This window comes from Phyllobates terribilis, unplaced genomic scaffold, assembly GCF_046119375.1.
Source record: "Phyllobates terribilis strain yellow unplaced genomic scaffold, ASM4611937v1 Scaffold_5__5_contigs__length_657084704, whole genome shotgun sequence".
Lineage (NCBI taxonomy): Eukaryota > Metazoa > Chordata > Amphibia > Anura > Dendrobatidae > Phyllobates > Phyllobates terribilis.
Window position 1 is genome coordinate 413,768,172 of NW_027362765.1, and position 16,847 is coordinate 413,785,018.

General features: G+C 49.3%; 1 protein-coding gene across 1 annotated transcript in view; it reads right to left on the reverse strand.

The window, feature by feature from the left end:
• The window catches only part of LOC141273387 (alpha-1-macroglobulin-like), a 352,694-nt gene that overhangs the window by 91,736 nt on the left and 244,111 nt on the right, over positions 1-16,847 (reverse strand). The window contains exons 14-15 of the mRNA XM_073685148.1: positions 16,340-16,485; positions 4,832-4,984 (exon numbers count right to left, since the gene is read on the reverse strand). Coding sequence (XP_073541249.1) covers positions 4,832-4,984; positions 16,340-16,485 — 299 coding nt within the window. The remainder of the gene's footprint in view (positions 1-4,831; positions 4,985-16,339; positions 16,486-16,847) is intronic.

Below are 16,847 nucleotides of genomic sequence, written 5' to 3' on the forward strand. Positions count from 1 at the left end.
CGCCGGATCTGGGGTCTCATCAGGAGCACGTTAGGCAGGTGTTACAGATCTTGTGGGATAATAAACTGTATGCCAAATGGGAAAAGTGTGTGTTCTCCATACAGGAACTCCAGTTTTTAGGCTTCCTGGTTTCAGCGTCCGGTTTTCGTATGGACCCTGGGAAAGTGCGGGCAGTTCTTGAGTGGGATCGGCCAGAGAATCTTAAGGCACTACAACGTTTCCTGGGGTTTGCTAATTATTACCGGAAGTTCATTCGTAATTTCTCGTCCATGGTTAAGCCTCTCACAGACATGACTAAAAAGGGGACGGATTTTTCTAGGTGGTCTGACAAGGCTTGTCAAGCATTCTCCTCCTTGAAAAAATGTTTTGCCTCGGCACCCATACTCATTCAACCGGATGCGTCACAGCCATTCATTGTAGAGGTAGACGCTTCCGAGGTAGGGGTGGGAGCAGTATTGTCACAAGGTTCGTCCCCTGGTAAGTGGCATCCGTGCGCCTTTTTCTCTAAAAAATTGTCGTCCGCTGAGAGGAATTACGATGTCGGCAATAGGGAACTCTTGGCCATTAAGTTAGCTTTTGAGGAGTGGCGCCATTTTTTGAAGGGGGCAGTCCATCCGGTCACCGTCATCACCGATCACAAGAACCTGCTATATCTGGAGTCCGCGAAACGTCTGAATCCCAGACAAGCTAGGTGGTCATTGTTTTTTACCAGGTTTAATTTTGTCGTTACATATCGTCCTGGGTCAAAAAATGTAAAGGCGGATGCCTTATCTCGTAGTTTCCCTGGGGCCGGGAATACGGACGACCCGATTCCTATCCTTCAGGAGGGGGTGGTGGTTTCGGCAGTATGCTCTGAGCTGGAGGAGGAGGTATTGGAGGCTCAGGGGGACGCCCCTGTTGGACCTCCGGGGAGACTGTTTGTTCCAGATCAGTTGCGACAAAAGGTGATCGAGGCACACCATAACTCAGTTTTTGCAGGACACCCGGGGAGTAGAGCAACTGTGGATCTCCTCTCGCGTCGGTTTTGGTGGCCTAATTTACATAAGGAGGTGGTAACTTTTGTCGCGTCCTGTGGGGTTTGTGCGCGCTCTAAGACCTCACATACCCGTCCGTCTGGGGCCCTCTTACCTTTGAAGATCCCGGAGCGTCCTTGGACTCATCTGTTTATGGACTTTATTACGGACCTCCCTCCGTCTTCGGGTAAAACGGTCATACTCGTTGTAGTGGACAGGTTCAGCAAGATGGCACATTTTATCGCTCTTCCGGCTCTCCCTAATGCTAAAACTCTTGCGCAGGTGTTCATTGGGGAGATTGTGAGGCTTCACGGGGTACCCTCCGAGGTGGTGTCTGATCGGGGGTCTCAGTTTGTGTCCAAGTTCTGGAAGGCGTTTTGTGCACGGCGGAGTATGCATTTGTCGTTCTCATCGGCTTTTCATCCTCAGACCAATGGTCAGACGGAACGTATGAACCAGAGCTTGGAGACATATCTCCGGTGTTTTGTGTCAGAGAACCAGGAGGACTGGGCTTCTTTCTTACCTCTGGCAGAGTTTGCTCCTAATAATAGGCGGAGCGAGTCCACTTGTAAGTCCCCGTTTTTTGGGGCATATGGTTTTCACCCCCAGTTTTGTACTTTCAGTAGGGGGGGCTCTTCGGGGGTTCCTGAGGAGGAACGATTTTCCTCATCACTCGCTTCAGTATGGAGAGGGGTGCTGAAGAATCTGAATACTATGGGGAACCGATACAAACGTATGGCTGATAGGAGGAGAGTGTCTGGTCCGGACCTAAGTGTGAACGATCGGGTATGGTTGTCTACCAGGAATATAAAACTTAAGGTTCCCTCCTGGAAACTGGGTCCCAGGTTCATCGGGCCGTACAGAATCAGTTCTATTATTAATCCGGTGGCATTCCGTCTTGACCTCCCCCCTACGTTTAAAATTCACAACGTGTTCCACAGATCGTTGCTTAAGAGGTATGTGGCGCCGGTGGTACCGTCACCTTTACCTCCCCCTCCAGTGGTGGTCAAGGGTAACTTGGAGTTCCAGGTATCGAGGGTCATCGATTCACGCTTTAATCGCCGGTCCCTTCAGTACCTGGTTCATTGGAAAGGGTATGGTCCTGAGGAGAGGATGTGGGTTCCTGCGTCGGATATTAACGCAGACCGATTAGTTCGGGCCTTCCACACGACTCACCCGGATAAACCTGGCCCTGAGGGTCCGGAGGCCCCTCGTAGAAGGGGGGGTACTGTCACGGGTGTGTCGCCACGAAGATCGTCACGATTACACAGCCTGACTTCTCGCAGCTGACTTTTTGGTGCTTTGTGTTTTTCGGCAGTGAGGGAGTTAATTCTCTCTCTCTCTGTGCTAGACGAGGTCCAGCCTCGCCCAGCTGCAATCAATGCTGCTGTAGTGAGACTCCTTCAAATGCCTGCTGGTCTGTTAGGGAAGTGTCGGTGAAAGCATTTCATGCAGACTAACAGAGCGTATCGTGGTATTTGGAGTTTCAGAGATAAGTGTATTCGGAGAGTTTTTTCCCTTCCTCGCTTTATCATTTATCTCCTTTCCCGTTGGTGTTCCCTCTGTTGTAGTTGTGTAGTTTTTGTATGCAAGGTGGTTTTGGTTTTTCCCTTGTACTGTCTCGTTCGTCTAAGTACTGTGTGTGGGCATATTATTACTTGTCCCCTTTTGTTGTGATCGGGGTCCTTCTCAGGACTAGATTACTTAGGTGCAGGGATCCTCAGGAGGTAGGGGTTACGCTGGCGGCTTGGACCTCTGTACCTTTAACAGTACCTCCAGGTTGAGGGATTAGTCAGGGCCCCAGCTTAGGGTCAGCTTAGGCCCCCTACCTCCAGTATACAGAGACAGCGTGACAAGCTCAGCCACAGTGATCTTGGGGTTCTTTACCTCTCTCACCAAGGCTCTTCTCCCACAATTGCTCAGTTTGGCTGGACGCCAGTTCTAGGAAGACTTCTGGTGGTATCAAACTTCTTCCATTTAAGGATTATGGAGGCCACTGTGCTCTTAGGAACCTTGAGTAATGCAGAAATTCTTTTATAACCTTGGCCAGATCTGTGCCTTGCCACAATTCTGTCTCTGAGCTCCTTGGGCAGTTCCTTTGAACTCATGATTCTCATTTGGCCTGACATGCACTGTGAGCTGTGAGGTCTTATATAGACAGGTGTGTGCCTTTCCAAATCAAGTCCTATCAGTTTAATTAAACACAGCTGGATGCCAATGAAAGAGTAAAACCATCTCAAGGAGGATTGCAAGGAAACGGACAGCATGTGACTTAAATATGAGTGTCTGAGCAAAGGGTCTGAATACTTATGACCATGTGATATTTCAGTTTTTCTTGTTTTTATAAATTTGCAAAAATTTCTACATTTCTGTTTTTTTTTCAGTGAAGATGGGGTGCAGAGTGTACTTTAATGAGAAAAAAATGAACTTTTTAGAATTTACCAAATGGCTGCAATGAAACAAAGAGTGAAATATTTAAAGGGATCTGAATACTTTCCGTACCCACTGTACATATAAGTTCTACTAGTGATTGACAGCTATTTCTGCATGCACAGTCATACAGGGAAACCTATCAACCAAAGACTAAGACCGCCTACTGAACTCCTGTGCATACAAACAGCAGGGATTTCAATTAATAAAATGGAAGTTTTGCTGAAACTTTTCCCACAAAATTGTCTATCAGTCTGATCAGCTCCTCCTGCTCCATAACATCCTGCCTTGCAGATCAGATAACATTTTCAACATGATGAGTTCCTTTAAAATGAAGACTAAAACACAGAAATCAATCAATTAAAACTGAGAAATATATAAAGAAAATGTCTCTGTCTCAGGAGCGCATGTCTTCCCCCTCATCACTGTCTTGTATGTTCCTGAAAGACAACGGCAGCAGAAACCTCCCCCCTCTGCTCTGTCTGCAGTAGGACAAATGATTGCTAAGCCCCACCCACCTGGCTAAGTAGCTTGACTAGTTTTTCACAGCCAGAGATGGAACTGATCAGCAGCACGATAATCTCTGTGTTTTCTGCAGGATCTCTGCCACACTGAGGGGGCGATTCATTAAGACTGACATAGCTCATGTCAATTTTAATGAATTTACTCACTGGAGTAAAATGACCTGATATCCAATGTGCCCAGTCACCAGAAATCAGGGGGTTGGTGTACACTTTTGGAGTAAGTTAGTGGCTTAATGAGTGAATTAGAAAGCAATCCAGCTGCTTGTTGAAAAATAATATCAGCTGGTTCAACTGATGGCCTATAAAAAGGTGTCTCATTACCAAGGTGCCACACAAGAAACATCTCATGATGGTTAAAACCAGTGAGCTGTCTCAAGACCTTCACAACCTTATTGTTGCAAAACATGCTGATGGCATTGGTTACAGAAGAATTTTTAAACTACTGAAGGTACCATTGAGCACTGTAGGGGCCATAATCTGGAAGTGGAAAGAACATAATTTCACCATAAACCGGCCACATCCAGGTGCTCCACGCAAGAATGATGACTTGTTTCTCCCGCTGTAGCTCTAAGAGTATGTGCGCACAATGTCTTTTTTAAGGGGTTATGCTTCATAACCTGCCTGAAAAAGTTCTAAATGAATTCTAAAAAGACTGAACAGCAATGTAAAAACGACTTGCTGTCCATATGTTCAGTCTTTTGAGCTTCTCTAACAAACTTCAGGTTTCCAAAGACGCAAAGTAGTTAAAAGAAGTGACCTGATCATAAAAAATAGAGAACATGAAAAAATCACTGACACCTTCTGCTCTACTTCAACTACAGGTAAGTTCACGTGAATGTTCTACAGAACTGAAGTAAGACTTACATAATATGATAGCAGTGAGGTGTCCTGAGGATTTCGAAGTAAATATCCCTTACCCACAGAGCGCACAGAGCACAGGGATCCGGCATTTGCTGAGACTTCCAAACTTACGGTTGCCCCAGGATGGACCTGTTCTTCAGAGAACTTAAGTTGTACCTGTATATGATGAGACCTTTTCAATTAGGCTATGTTCAAAGATGTAATTTTTTGGGTATTTTGATGGCAGTAATTGTGTAATCTTTAGTACTATCTTTGTTATAAAAATAACAGATGGACTTTATCAAAGCAAATGCGGTCCACTGGCCGGATTCAGCATAGCTGTTGTTTCTTTATTATAATTGGAGACAAGCTTCCAGTTACCGTCAAAAATCGAAAATTGCATAAAAACATTAAAAACACCATTGATAGATATGCTCTAAAAACATAGTAATACACATAACACTAGGCCCACGCATTTCAAGCATTTCCACGCTCTTAATCATAGCTATGGTCACAAATGGTGTTTTTAATGTTTTTTACATCATTTTCCTTTTTTTAATTTTTGTCCCAAGCGGGATGCTTGTTTCCATTTCTACTTGGCCATGCATGCGGGTCTCTTTACATTGATTTATATGGGACTTCAGACAACGCTTGCTTGATAAATCTTGGAACATCTATACAGATGAATATAGAGGGTCATGCCTGTGCATTCATCTCTCCATTCCTGGCTGCATGATGCTGGATACCAATTCTGGCAATTTAACCCTATACCTGCTGAGGTCAATAGATGAAGATGAAGCTGCAGAGGATAGGAATGATGCTCCGCAGCAGAGGATAGGAATGATGCTCCACAGCAGAGGATAGGAATGATGCTCCGCAGCAGAGGATAGGAATGATGCTCCACAGCAGAGGGTAGGAAATGTGGCGCCCCATGGGCCGGTTGCTGCAGTAGTGCTGCCTCCTTCACCGGAGGTGATATTACACATGGAAGCAGGAGGAGCTCCCCACGTCAGGTAAACCCCACATGCACACACAGGTTCTGATCCCTGACCTGAAGGGGTAGCCCTACACCCTTTTTTTGGGGAGCTGCCTTTTCCGGCTGGGGGGAGGAGTTAGTCAGACAGTGTGAGAGGGAAGGGAGAGGGGGAGAAAGCAGGAGAGAGAGAGAAGGAGAAAGTTCTGGGGAGCAGAGCACGTGAAGAGCTCACCCCAGGCAGCGGAGCAGAGGATGCCAGAGTCCTGGGTTGTACAGGGATTGCACGTCCCAGCAACCGAATCTGGGGGACAGGAGACTGCAAGTTTTCTGGCCACAAGCAGAAGCCCAGCAGCACAGCGGCGTAACCAGAGCCTAGAGCTGCACCCAAGACGGCAGTACCCATTATAGGTTCGCACCGCCTGCTAGTATGGAGCTTAAAGCAGAAGTGAAGAAGAGGGACCACAGAGTAGCTCACAGGCAGCGGGGCCCGCAACGGAGAATTGCAGCAGGCAGGCCTCCAAACCCACCTGACGGGGCGGACTCCGACTGCTTCCAGGCTGACCGGACCCTCCTGGACCTAGTGACCAGTGCCCCGGACTCCACAGCTTTCTCTGCAGTAAAGGTAACCGGACTGCATACCTCGTGTCTGTCTTCTTCTTCTGCACCTCCCCGCAGCTGTGCTACCACTGCAACTATCATCACTGCTGCCACCCTGCTCTCTGCACCCTGTTTCCCCTGCCGCCATCCTTCATATTAGCTTTCTCAGTCCCTGGGGGCCCGCTTCACCCGTGGGAAGTGTTTCATCCCAGCTGCTATACCATCTGTCTCCCAGGGCCCACACAGCAGCGCTGGTCATCCCTAACCAGGCACCACAGGTAGCGTCACATAAAGACTATGAATCCCCTGTAAATACTCCCTTCATCTGCTCGGCCAGGGCCACGGAGCTGGGCCACTGCCACCGTGACCTCACTGGAAGACTGCCGGCCCGGCTACCGAGTAACCTAGGCCCTCAGGGCCGCTGCAGAAACATACTCCGCAGCAGAGGATAGGAATGATGCTCCGCAGCAGAGGATAGGAATGATGCTCCGCAGCAGAGGATAGGAATGATGCTCCGCAGCAGAGGATAGGAATGATGCTTCGCAGCAGAGGATAGGAATGATGCTCCGCAGCAGAGGATAGGAATGATGCTCCGCAGCAGAGGATAGGAATGATGCTCCGCAGCAGAGGATAGGAATGATGCTTCGCAGCATTAAAGGGCTTATTCTGGGGTCATTTTTTTACTATGGGCCTAAAAACTAACATGCAGGGATTGCTAACTACCTGCCTTTTCTATCTGCCGTCGACACAGAGCAGTCACCTACTGCTGCCAACGGCGATTCTGCTGCTTTATGTTAACAGAGCAGCTCTTACGGGCTGCCCTGTTGATGGGGCATGACTGTCGACGTCATGCTGATTGAGAGCTAGGCAGCGAGGAGCCGGCTGTCAATCATCATGAAGTCAAAGCGAAGTCATCATTGAGAAGCCACTGCTCTATGGATGTTACTTCAGTGGAAGACACAGAATCACCTACAGGAGTGGTCTGTGACCGCTCTGTGCTGGCAGAGATCGGCTCTGGGCAGTACACGCAGGTACAGTAGTTAGCAACTACCTGCCTGTTAGTTCTTGGGTCCACAGTAAAAATATGAAATAGTCCTGGATAATTCCTTTAAATAGACGAGGGACTTTACCAGAGAATGCTGGATATGAGGACCTTTTTGAGTGCAAGAAAGAGATGAAGCGTGAGGACATGAAGAACAGGAGGTAGATACGGAGAAGAGGACTTCACTGTACACCACCATCCAGTAAACCTGGCCAGATACACCAGACTTAGGCTCAGGAGCGCCTCTTCTGCACACAGCGACGTTGTGACAAAGACCCAGGAGGGGTTGAAACGTTATATCTATGTCGCATATCTCCCTGCACCCCACATGTCTTTGCACACATCTGCTATATATTTACACGTGGAATAAGTTCCTTGCATCTTTGGAAAAATATTGTGCAGTGAATTACTTTCTACATGTACCAGGGGTTCTACACCCCAGTCCCCCAGCACCTCGAAATCTCGACTGTGTGCATGCCAATCTTCCTTTCTGCACATGGGGAAAGCGACATAGCTTATCAGAAGAACTATACTACATTTCTAATTGGAAGGATTTTCTAATATTATTATTATTATTACACCTACCACTACATATTGGGGTCTTGCAGATGGGAATACTCCTGTAATGCCACACAGTCCCAGCGATTGGGTTGTCATGGCAGCTGGGGGCCCCCTTAAGGCTTCTATTGTTGCCACGTCAGTACAGACTGGGATTCATAAGCGATTGTGATTTTAGCTACGTGCTATAATACTGAGGTATTACAGTACATAGGAGTAGTGCTTGAACAATCGCAGGTTCAAGTCTCCAGGGGTGGACTGAATAAAGTTGAAAAAAGTTTGCCCCTTTAAAAGTAAAAAAAAAGAATCATTCATTGTTGCCGTATCCAAAAAAGTTTGATCAAAGAATTAAATAAATTAACCCATAAAGAAAAAGCTGTAAGGAGAAAAAGAAAATGAAAGACCAGAATTGCGTTTTCTTAAATTTCTGCAATTCCACAAAAAAATGCAAAAAAAGTGATCACATGTACCTCAAAATAACAAAAAGAAAAATGTCAGCTTGTCACCCAAAAAACAACCCATCAAACAGCTTCATTTGTTGAAAAATGAAACCGGCCAATCTAACCTAATTTATTTATTAAAAAGATTTTCTTTATCGCTTCATTGGGGGACACAGGACCATGGGTGTATGCTGTTGTCGCTAGGAGGTTGACACTAGGCAAAAAAAAAAAAGAAATAGCTCCTCCTCCGCAGTATACACCCGCCTACAGGCACCAAGCTCACCAGTTTAAGCTTAGTGTCTGTGTGGCGCCCCTGCTGTGCATTAGTGCCACAGATCCTAGAAGGGTGCATGGACGGATTCCTCCACAAGAGGCCCTCATAGCATACACACACCTCCACCTTCCACCTCAGACCACTAGAGGGAGCCCGTTAGGGATATAAAAAGGGAAGGTGGAGCTAGGCAGTTCAGTCTAGTCCAGAGAACACAGCTAATAGTTCAGCAGTGGAGCACGAGGCTCCTGCAAGCTAGACTCAGGGAGCTCAGTTAGAGCCCAAGGCGTGCCGACGCCATAAGAGCGTTGAAGCGCAGCAAGCTGCCGCTAGTGAGTATAGCCTAGTGAGGGCCTCGAGTGAGGCCGAAGGCTAGAGGAGTGAGTAGCATTGGGGGCAGAGGAGCTGTACAAGCTCACCCCAGAAAACATATACTGGACACCGGGTCCGCGTCTACAGGGCCGTATACTCCCCTGTAGAGACAACCGGAGACCCCTGGAAGACTTCAGGTCCCAGGATCACCCAAGAGCTGATACGTACCAGAGCCAGGAGTCACGGAGGCCCCGTAAGCTGGGAGCGTGTACTCCAAGAGAAGGCCCTTCCACAAAGTCAGCCGGTGCAGGACAGAGACAAAGTTAGGCCTAGCTATAGGCAGGTCAGAAACTTACCACACAAAGGCAAGAAACAGGAGACCCTATACCCGCTCACTGGGGAGGATCCTGATATGCACCCTTCACCCTACAGTGCTCCGGAATGTGCCTGGATTTCCATCAGTAAAAAGTACTGAAGTGAACTGCGTGTTTGCCTCTCCTTCTTCAGACCCGGCTGGGTCCCCTCTGTCCTGCATCCCTACATCCACGCTGCCCTGAGGCCTAGCCCCACCTGTGGGGAGCTATACCTCCCAAGCTGCCTTAACACCGGCCTCAGTGGGCTGCCGCAGCGCTGGTGAACCTCACCAGACACCACAGGTGGCGTCACGAACTTTCACATAATTATCCACCCTTTTAAAGAGAGGCCCAGGGTACAGGCCCGGGAGCCGACTACCGCGACATCCCCAAGACCAGGCAACAAGGCCCGGGCGCCGAGTCATCCCCATTCCCTGGGCGCGTCATCTGTAGGAGGTAGACCAGGATCCTAACTGATCCAACCCTGTTGTGTTTTATTAATCTTTGTTCTTTATTTTTCAGATACAGCTCTTCAGGGTTAACAGGGAACACTGCGTCCCCTGTTATTCCCATTCTCAAGCGACCGAGAGCAGTGTGGCATTTCCCACGTCGCCCACTCTTGGACCTGCTGGGCAGGACCTATCCCCTGTCACCTCCAGGTGTCTCAGGGTGATTCTCGGTGGCTAGTCCTTGCCTATTCCCCACCCCAGCCCCCTCCTTGGAGCGGCCTGGGAGGGAGACGGTGGTCACTGCGGTGACCTTCCCCCAGATTCTGGGGTCGACACCATCTCCTGCACTGTCCAGTACCGGTCAGTGCAGGAAGGAGGAAGAGCCAGGATCCCCCCTATCCACGGAGGACCTCCTGTGACCATCCTCAGAAGGGGAGAGGAAGAAGAGGCATCGGGACCTCTAACAAAGGTAATCCCTCCCACTCCTGCTGCCTTACAACCTCAGCCCCCCAGGTCCCTCAGAACACTGGATATGGCACAGAGTTTCCTGCCAGCGGGTCCTGTAAATCCCGTGGATTATTAATGGGGGCATCACATCTCCACCGACGCTCACTTTCAGCAGCGCTTCCCTGGCCACGCACCCTCTCCTCGCATCTTCATGACACAGCATGGCGTCCCCCTCAGCATGGGGTCCCCCACAACCCCCCCTTCTTTTTACTTTTTGCGCGGCATATCAGCCTGCGCTTTCTCCGTCGGGAGGCGTCTCAGGTGGGGCGTTCCTCTTACCGGCGGGTATACGCTCCCTCCAGCAATCGGCCAATCAGGACCGAGGAGCAATGTGACGCTTCCACCACGCCCACAGTTCTCCCGGGGACCTATCAGCGGCTGGGTTCTTAAACCCGCCCCCATTCCTTCTGCCTATCAGAGCCTCGGCTCCCCTAGGTCACTCAGGGCAGCACGCTCTGTTCCTGCCCCGCCCCTCTATGCGGCTCTCTGTTCTGTCTCCGGCAGCATCACTCTATCTGACTGCCTCATCACCGCAGCCCTGCTCCTGTCTCCGCAGCTCCGGAGTTTCCGACGGGGGATACGGGACCGTGGACATTCCAGACCTGGTAGGCCCTGCTCTGGCACCTACAGGGGGATTGTCCCTTTCCTGTCCACAGGCTCCCTCCTCTGCAGTATTCCTGGTTAGGCACATATGCCCAAACCCAGGGAGCTTTCTGTCCGTCCCGCTCACACAGTCACATACTACGCCTGTGCTCTTTGCAGTACTAATTGGCCCGCGGGTCTGACAACGGCTTTCTGCTCGACCTGCAAGCCTCCCACTATGCTGGCACCCCAAGATCCCCCTGCCGCCCTCCGGAGTGGGCTGTTGCTATGTCCCAGTCTGTCTCTGATCTCACCAAGGTATCTCAATCTCTGGTGCAGGTCCTAGAACGCTTGCCCTTGCTATCCACAGCCACCAGTGCTCCGAACGTTCCCACAGACGATTCACAGGCACCCCTGCCCCCTCCTCCTAAGGGCAGACCGATGGCACGTTCTCAGAAATGGACTCACACAAGTTCATCTTCCAGCTCTCCAGACTCCAAATTGCTCCCTGCATCTCACACCTCTTCCCCAGAGGTCGCTCCGGGATCCGACATGGACCAATATTCTAGAATCCAGGAGATGGTTGACAGCCTTATATTGGTCGTCAATCAGACTCTGCATGTTAAAGAGGACGAGAGCCCTTGTCAGGACTTCTCCGTTTCCTTCAAGAGAATCAAGCGCCCGGCACGCACCTTTTCTAACCATTCAGAATTTGATGGTGTCTTTCAGAAACAGTGGGAGCATCCAGAGAAGCGCTTCACTGGAAAGAAACAGTTAGACATGCTATACCCCTTTAACCACGACCTCGTCAGCAGATGGACTGAGTCCCCTTCTGTGGATCCTCCTGTCTCTCGTCTCTCAGCTAAGACGGTACTGTCTCTTCCAGACAGTTCCTCCCTCAAGGACACTATGGATAGACAGGTTGAGGCCTTGGCTAAGTCAGCCTTCGAGGCTGCTGGCACCTCCCTGTGTCCTTCCTTCGCCTCAACTTGGGTATCAAAAGCAGTCTCCGCATGGGCCAAACAGCTTAGGCAGGGCATCCTCACGGGGGCTTCCCCAGACGATCTGGGTTAGACCAGATCATCTCTGATGCCACTGGGGGCAAGAGCACTTCCCTTCCCCAGCCGAGACCTAATCGCCATTTTCCTAGGAAACGTTCCCTTCAGTTCCGGTCCTTTCGTCGGTTCGCTCAACCGGGACCCTCCTCTCAACAGGACCGTACCCCAGCACAGCAAGAGAGACGTAAACCTACCTTTAGGCCCACTCCCAACTGTAGTGCAAAGGGTCGCTCTTCCAAGCCCTCTGGATCCCGATCACGATCCAACAGATTTTCCTCAGCATAACGGGTCACTCCCACCTGGGATTTCTCCCAGGGTGGGCGGCCGTCTACTTCTGTTCCGAGACCCTTGGGTCTTGGCAATAGAGGATGCCTGGGTCAAGGAGATTGTGACCTCCGGCTACAAGATCGAGTTCAACGCCATACCAGGAACACAATTTCTCAGGTCCCGCCCCCCGCATCCATCTCTGCTTCCCGGTTTCCTTCAGGCCACTGCCTCCCTTCTGAGCTCAGGAGTCATAGTTCCAGTCCCCCTTCAGGAAAGGTTTTCCGTTTTTTACTCCAATCTTTTCGTCGTTCCAAAAAAGGACTGCTCACTACGTCCGATCCTAGACCTCAAACAACTAAACCGACAGGTACGTGTACGGCACTTCAGAATGGAGTCCCTCAGGTCGGTAATCGCCTCGATGGAGGCCGGGGAATATCTATGTTCAGTGGACATTCAGGATGCGTATCTTCATATCCCAATCTGCGCACCACATCAGAAGTTCCTTCGATTTGCCTTCCAGAACGCACATTACCAGTTCACTTCTCTCCCCTTCGGGCTTGCCTCCGCCCCAAGGGTTTTCACAAAGGTAATGGCGACGGTCATGGCCATTCTACGAGCCAGTGGGATTGTAATTATCCCCTACCTCGACGACCTATTGATCAAGGGTCCCACGTTCAGGGACTGTCTCCACAGTCTCCAGATCACCCTGAACACGCTCTCTCGGTTAGGCTGGCTGATCAACACAGACAAATCCTCCCTGGTCCCATCTCAACGCTTAACCTTTCTAGGCATGCAGTTCGACACGACCCATGCCCGGGTCCTTCTCCAGAGGGAAAAGATAAACTCTCTCCGTCGGGGGATTCACCTTCTCTCCGACCCAAGTCCACGCCGTCTTCGCCTGTGCATGAGTGTCTTGGGAAAAATGGTGGCAGCTATGGAAGCAGTGCCGTTTGCCCAGTTCCATACCCGGCCTCTTCAACTGGCCCCTTCTGTCGGCATGGGACAAGAACCCGTCATCTCTAGATCGAAGCATCAGGTTATCTCTTCATGTGAGAAGGTCATTAATATGGTGGACTCGCCATTCTTCCTTCAGACCCGGGAGGTCATTCCTACTGCTTCGCTGGCAGGTGGTCATGACCGATGCCTGCCTCATCGGTTGGGGGGCTGTCTTCCTCCACCACACGGTGCAGGGCCGTTGGGGTCCCCATGAAGTCTCCCTACCGATCAATATATTGGAGAGAAGGGCGATCTACCTGGCGTTGCGTCACTGGCAGGATATTCTTGCAGGGTTCCCAGTCCGCGTACAATCGGACAACGCCATGGCTGTGGCGTACATAAACCGTCAGGGAGGAACCCGCAGCAAGTCCGTCTTGAAAGAGGTGGCAAGAGTGCTAGTTTGGGCCGAGAACACAGTTCCGGAAATCTCAGCAGTCCACATTCCGGGGGTCGACAATTGGGCGGCCAACTTCCTCAGTCGGTAGGGCCTTGCCCCAGGAGAATGGTCTCTCCATCCCGAGGTGTTCCATCAGATTTGCTTACGATGGGGCACACCGGACGTCGACCTCATGGCATCTCGGTTAAACCACAAGGTTCCATCCTTTGTAGCCCGGTCCCATGATCCCCTTGTGATCGCTCAAGACGCGCTAGTCATTTCATGGTCTCAGTTCCAGCTGCCCTATCTTTTTCCCCCTCTACCATTGATCCCTCGGGTCGTCAAAAAGATAAAGACAGAAGGAGTACCGGTAATTCTAGTAGCCCCGGACTGGCCCAGACGCGTCTGGTACGCAGATCTAGTAAACCTGCTCGTCGACTCGCCCTGGAGATTACCGGACCGTCCAGACCTCCTCTCTCAGGGGCCTATTCTTCATCAGTGTTCTCGTTCTCTGAATTTAATGGCATGGCCGTTGAGGCCGCAGTGTTGAAGAAGGCGGGTTTTGCGGACTACGTCATCCAGACCCTAATTAGTGCCAGGAAACCGCAACCTCGCGCATATACCACAGAACCTGGAGAGCCTTTTTTCATCACTGCGAGAAGGATCAGCTAGTTCCCATGTCCTTTTCACTACCGGTCATTTTGTTCTTTCTTCAGTCTGGCCTGGAAGCGGGACTCTCTCTAAACACTCTCAAAGGCCAAGTTTCGGCCTTGTCCATTCTATTCCAACATAACTTGGCTTTCTGTCCTCAGGTTAAGACGTTTCTACAAGGGGTGGCTCACCTGGCGCCGCCTTATCGCCCCCGGTTGATCCATGGGACCTTAATATGGTCCTGAGCGTCCTTCAACAGCCCCCGTTTGAACCCATTCAGGACATCTCAGCCTCTCTTCTCTCCTGGAAGGTGGCTTTTCTGGTGGATGTTACCTCTATTAGGAGGGTTGCAGAGCTCGCAGCCCTCTCTTGTCGGTCGCCCTTTCTGGTCTTCCATCAAGACAAGGTAGTGTTCATGCCAGTGCCTTCTTTTTTGCCAAAAGTAGTCTCCTCTTTCCACATCAATGAGGACATTGTTTTGCCTTCCTTCTGCCCGGCCCCAGTGCACCCACGGGAGAAATCCCTGCATAAACTGGATCTGGTCAGAGCTTTACGTGTGTACCTTTCTAGAACGGCTTCCCTTCGGCGTTCGGACGCCCTATTTGTCATCCCGGAGGGGCATCGCAAGGGTCTTCCTGCTTCCAAGTCAACCATCGCCCGTTAGATACGTTCGACCATTTTGGAGGCATATCGCATCTCGGACAAATCTCCCCCTCCGGGGGTAAGGGCTCACTCCACCCGGGCGGTGGGGGCCTCTTGGGTTGTTCGCCATCAGGCTTCAGCTTCTCAGATCTGTAAGGCCGCAACATGGTCTTCACTCCACACCTTTTCAAGGTTTTACAAGGCCCACACTTATTCCTTGGCTGATTCCAGTCTTGGACGGAAGGTTCTGCAGTAAGCGGTTGCTCGCGGTCAGACCTAGTCTGTGGCTATCTTTTGTTCTCCCACCCTAGGGACTGCTTTTGGACGTCCCATGGTCCTGTGTCCCCCAATGAAGCGATAAAGAAAGAGGAATTTTTGGTACTCACCGTAAAATCTCTTTCTTGGAGCCTTCATTGGGGGACACAGCACCCTCCCTGATTTTGGGCATAGGTACAGTTGGCCCTGTTGGGCATCTAACTTAGTTTTCACGGTTGTGCCCCGTTGGGCATTGCATAGTTAATTGTTTTATGCTCCTCCTACTGCTTTAGCCACTAACTGGTGAGCTTGGTGCCTGTAGGCGGTTGTATACTGCGGAGGAGGAGCTTTTTCTTTTTTTTTTGCCTAGTGTCAACCTCCTAGCGACAACAGCATACACCCATGGTCCTGTGTCCCCCAATGAAGGCTCCAAGAAAGAGATTTTACGGTGAGTACCAAAAATCCCTCTTTTTTTTTTACAACATTCAAATAAAGAAAACTTCACAAATTTGGCATCACAGTAATCGTACTGACCTGAAGAATTATGTTTTCAAGGCATTTTTACAGTATATTTACACTAGTTTTTTTTTCACCATTTCAATCCATTTATTTGGAATTTTTTCCCGTTTTTCAACACATTTTTAAAGCGTCACTCAAGCCACAACTTATCATACTGAAAAACCAGCCCTCACGTGGCTATTTTGAAAGGAAAATAAAAATAAAAAGTTATGAATCTTGGAAGAAGGGGATTTAAAAATTAATGTGCAAAAAACAAAAATTGCCAATCATGAAGGGGTTTTAATTTTAATGTAGATATCTGAAGTGGCAGTATTGAATTTTTGGAAGGATTTACACCATAAAGGAGATTATTTAGGGGATCACTATGATAAACAATTATTATGACGTGAAAGACATAAGCATTTGGTCTACTCCTTAATTGGATGATGCGATGGTGACTTTTTCAATGAATATTTTGGAATAGATAGATACATTTTATTCTAGAAGTGTTGAATTTCACTTTTTACTATGGATCATTGCGATCGCATGTCTGTGTACTCCAAGGAAGGATATTAACCTGATTTAAATCCTTGGGCAATTACAGATTATCTGCCATTTGTTATTACATTTTTCGACAATCCAGATTTATAGAGATTATTTTATTCTCTTTAATTTAGAAATCCCCCTTGATCTTTTCCGTACCTCTTTGTTTACACATAACGGAGCCTCGTATTTTAGTAAATCTGCAATTGTTTCTCCATTTGGCAGAACGGAGAAAACAAGCACCATGAACCGAGGAAACATGCTTGCATCAACATGAAAATTTATAGGGAACGCACCCTGTATAGCTGGAAGAAAGAAGAAAATATGGTGTCAGATCCGATGGTTTGGAAATCAATTGATAGACGAATCGTCCAGGTTGCGGTGCACTGCCCAGTAAAATTTAAAGTGCAATATTTAACGAAAAATATTATCTTTATTGAAGACCACAGATTAACAGATCACAAACCGGTTTTCGGCTCCAGACAGGAGGAGCCTTCGTCGGGTGATACCGAAAATTGGTTTGTGATCTGCACTTTATAATTACTGGGCAGCGCACCTCCACCTTGCCAATTCATCCACATTTGGTCCTAGTGAACAAAACTGTCCTCTGAAAACCCCAATTGAATAACATTAGTCTGAGTGTAATCAGCTTTTTTCCACGGACAGC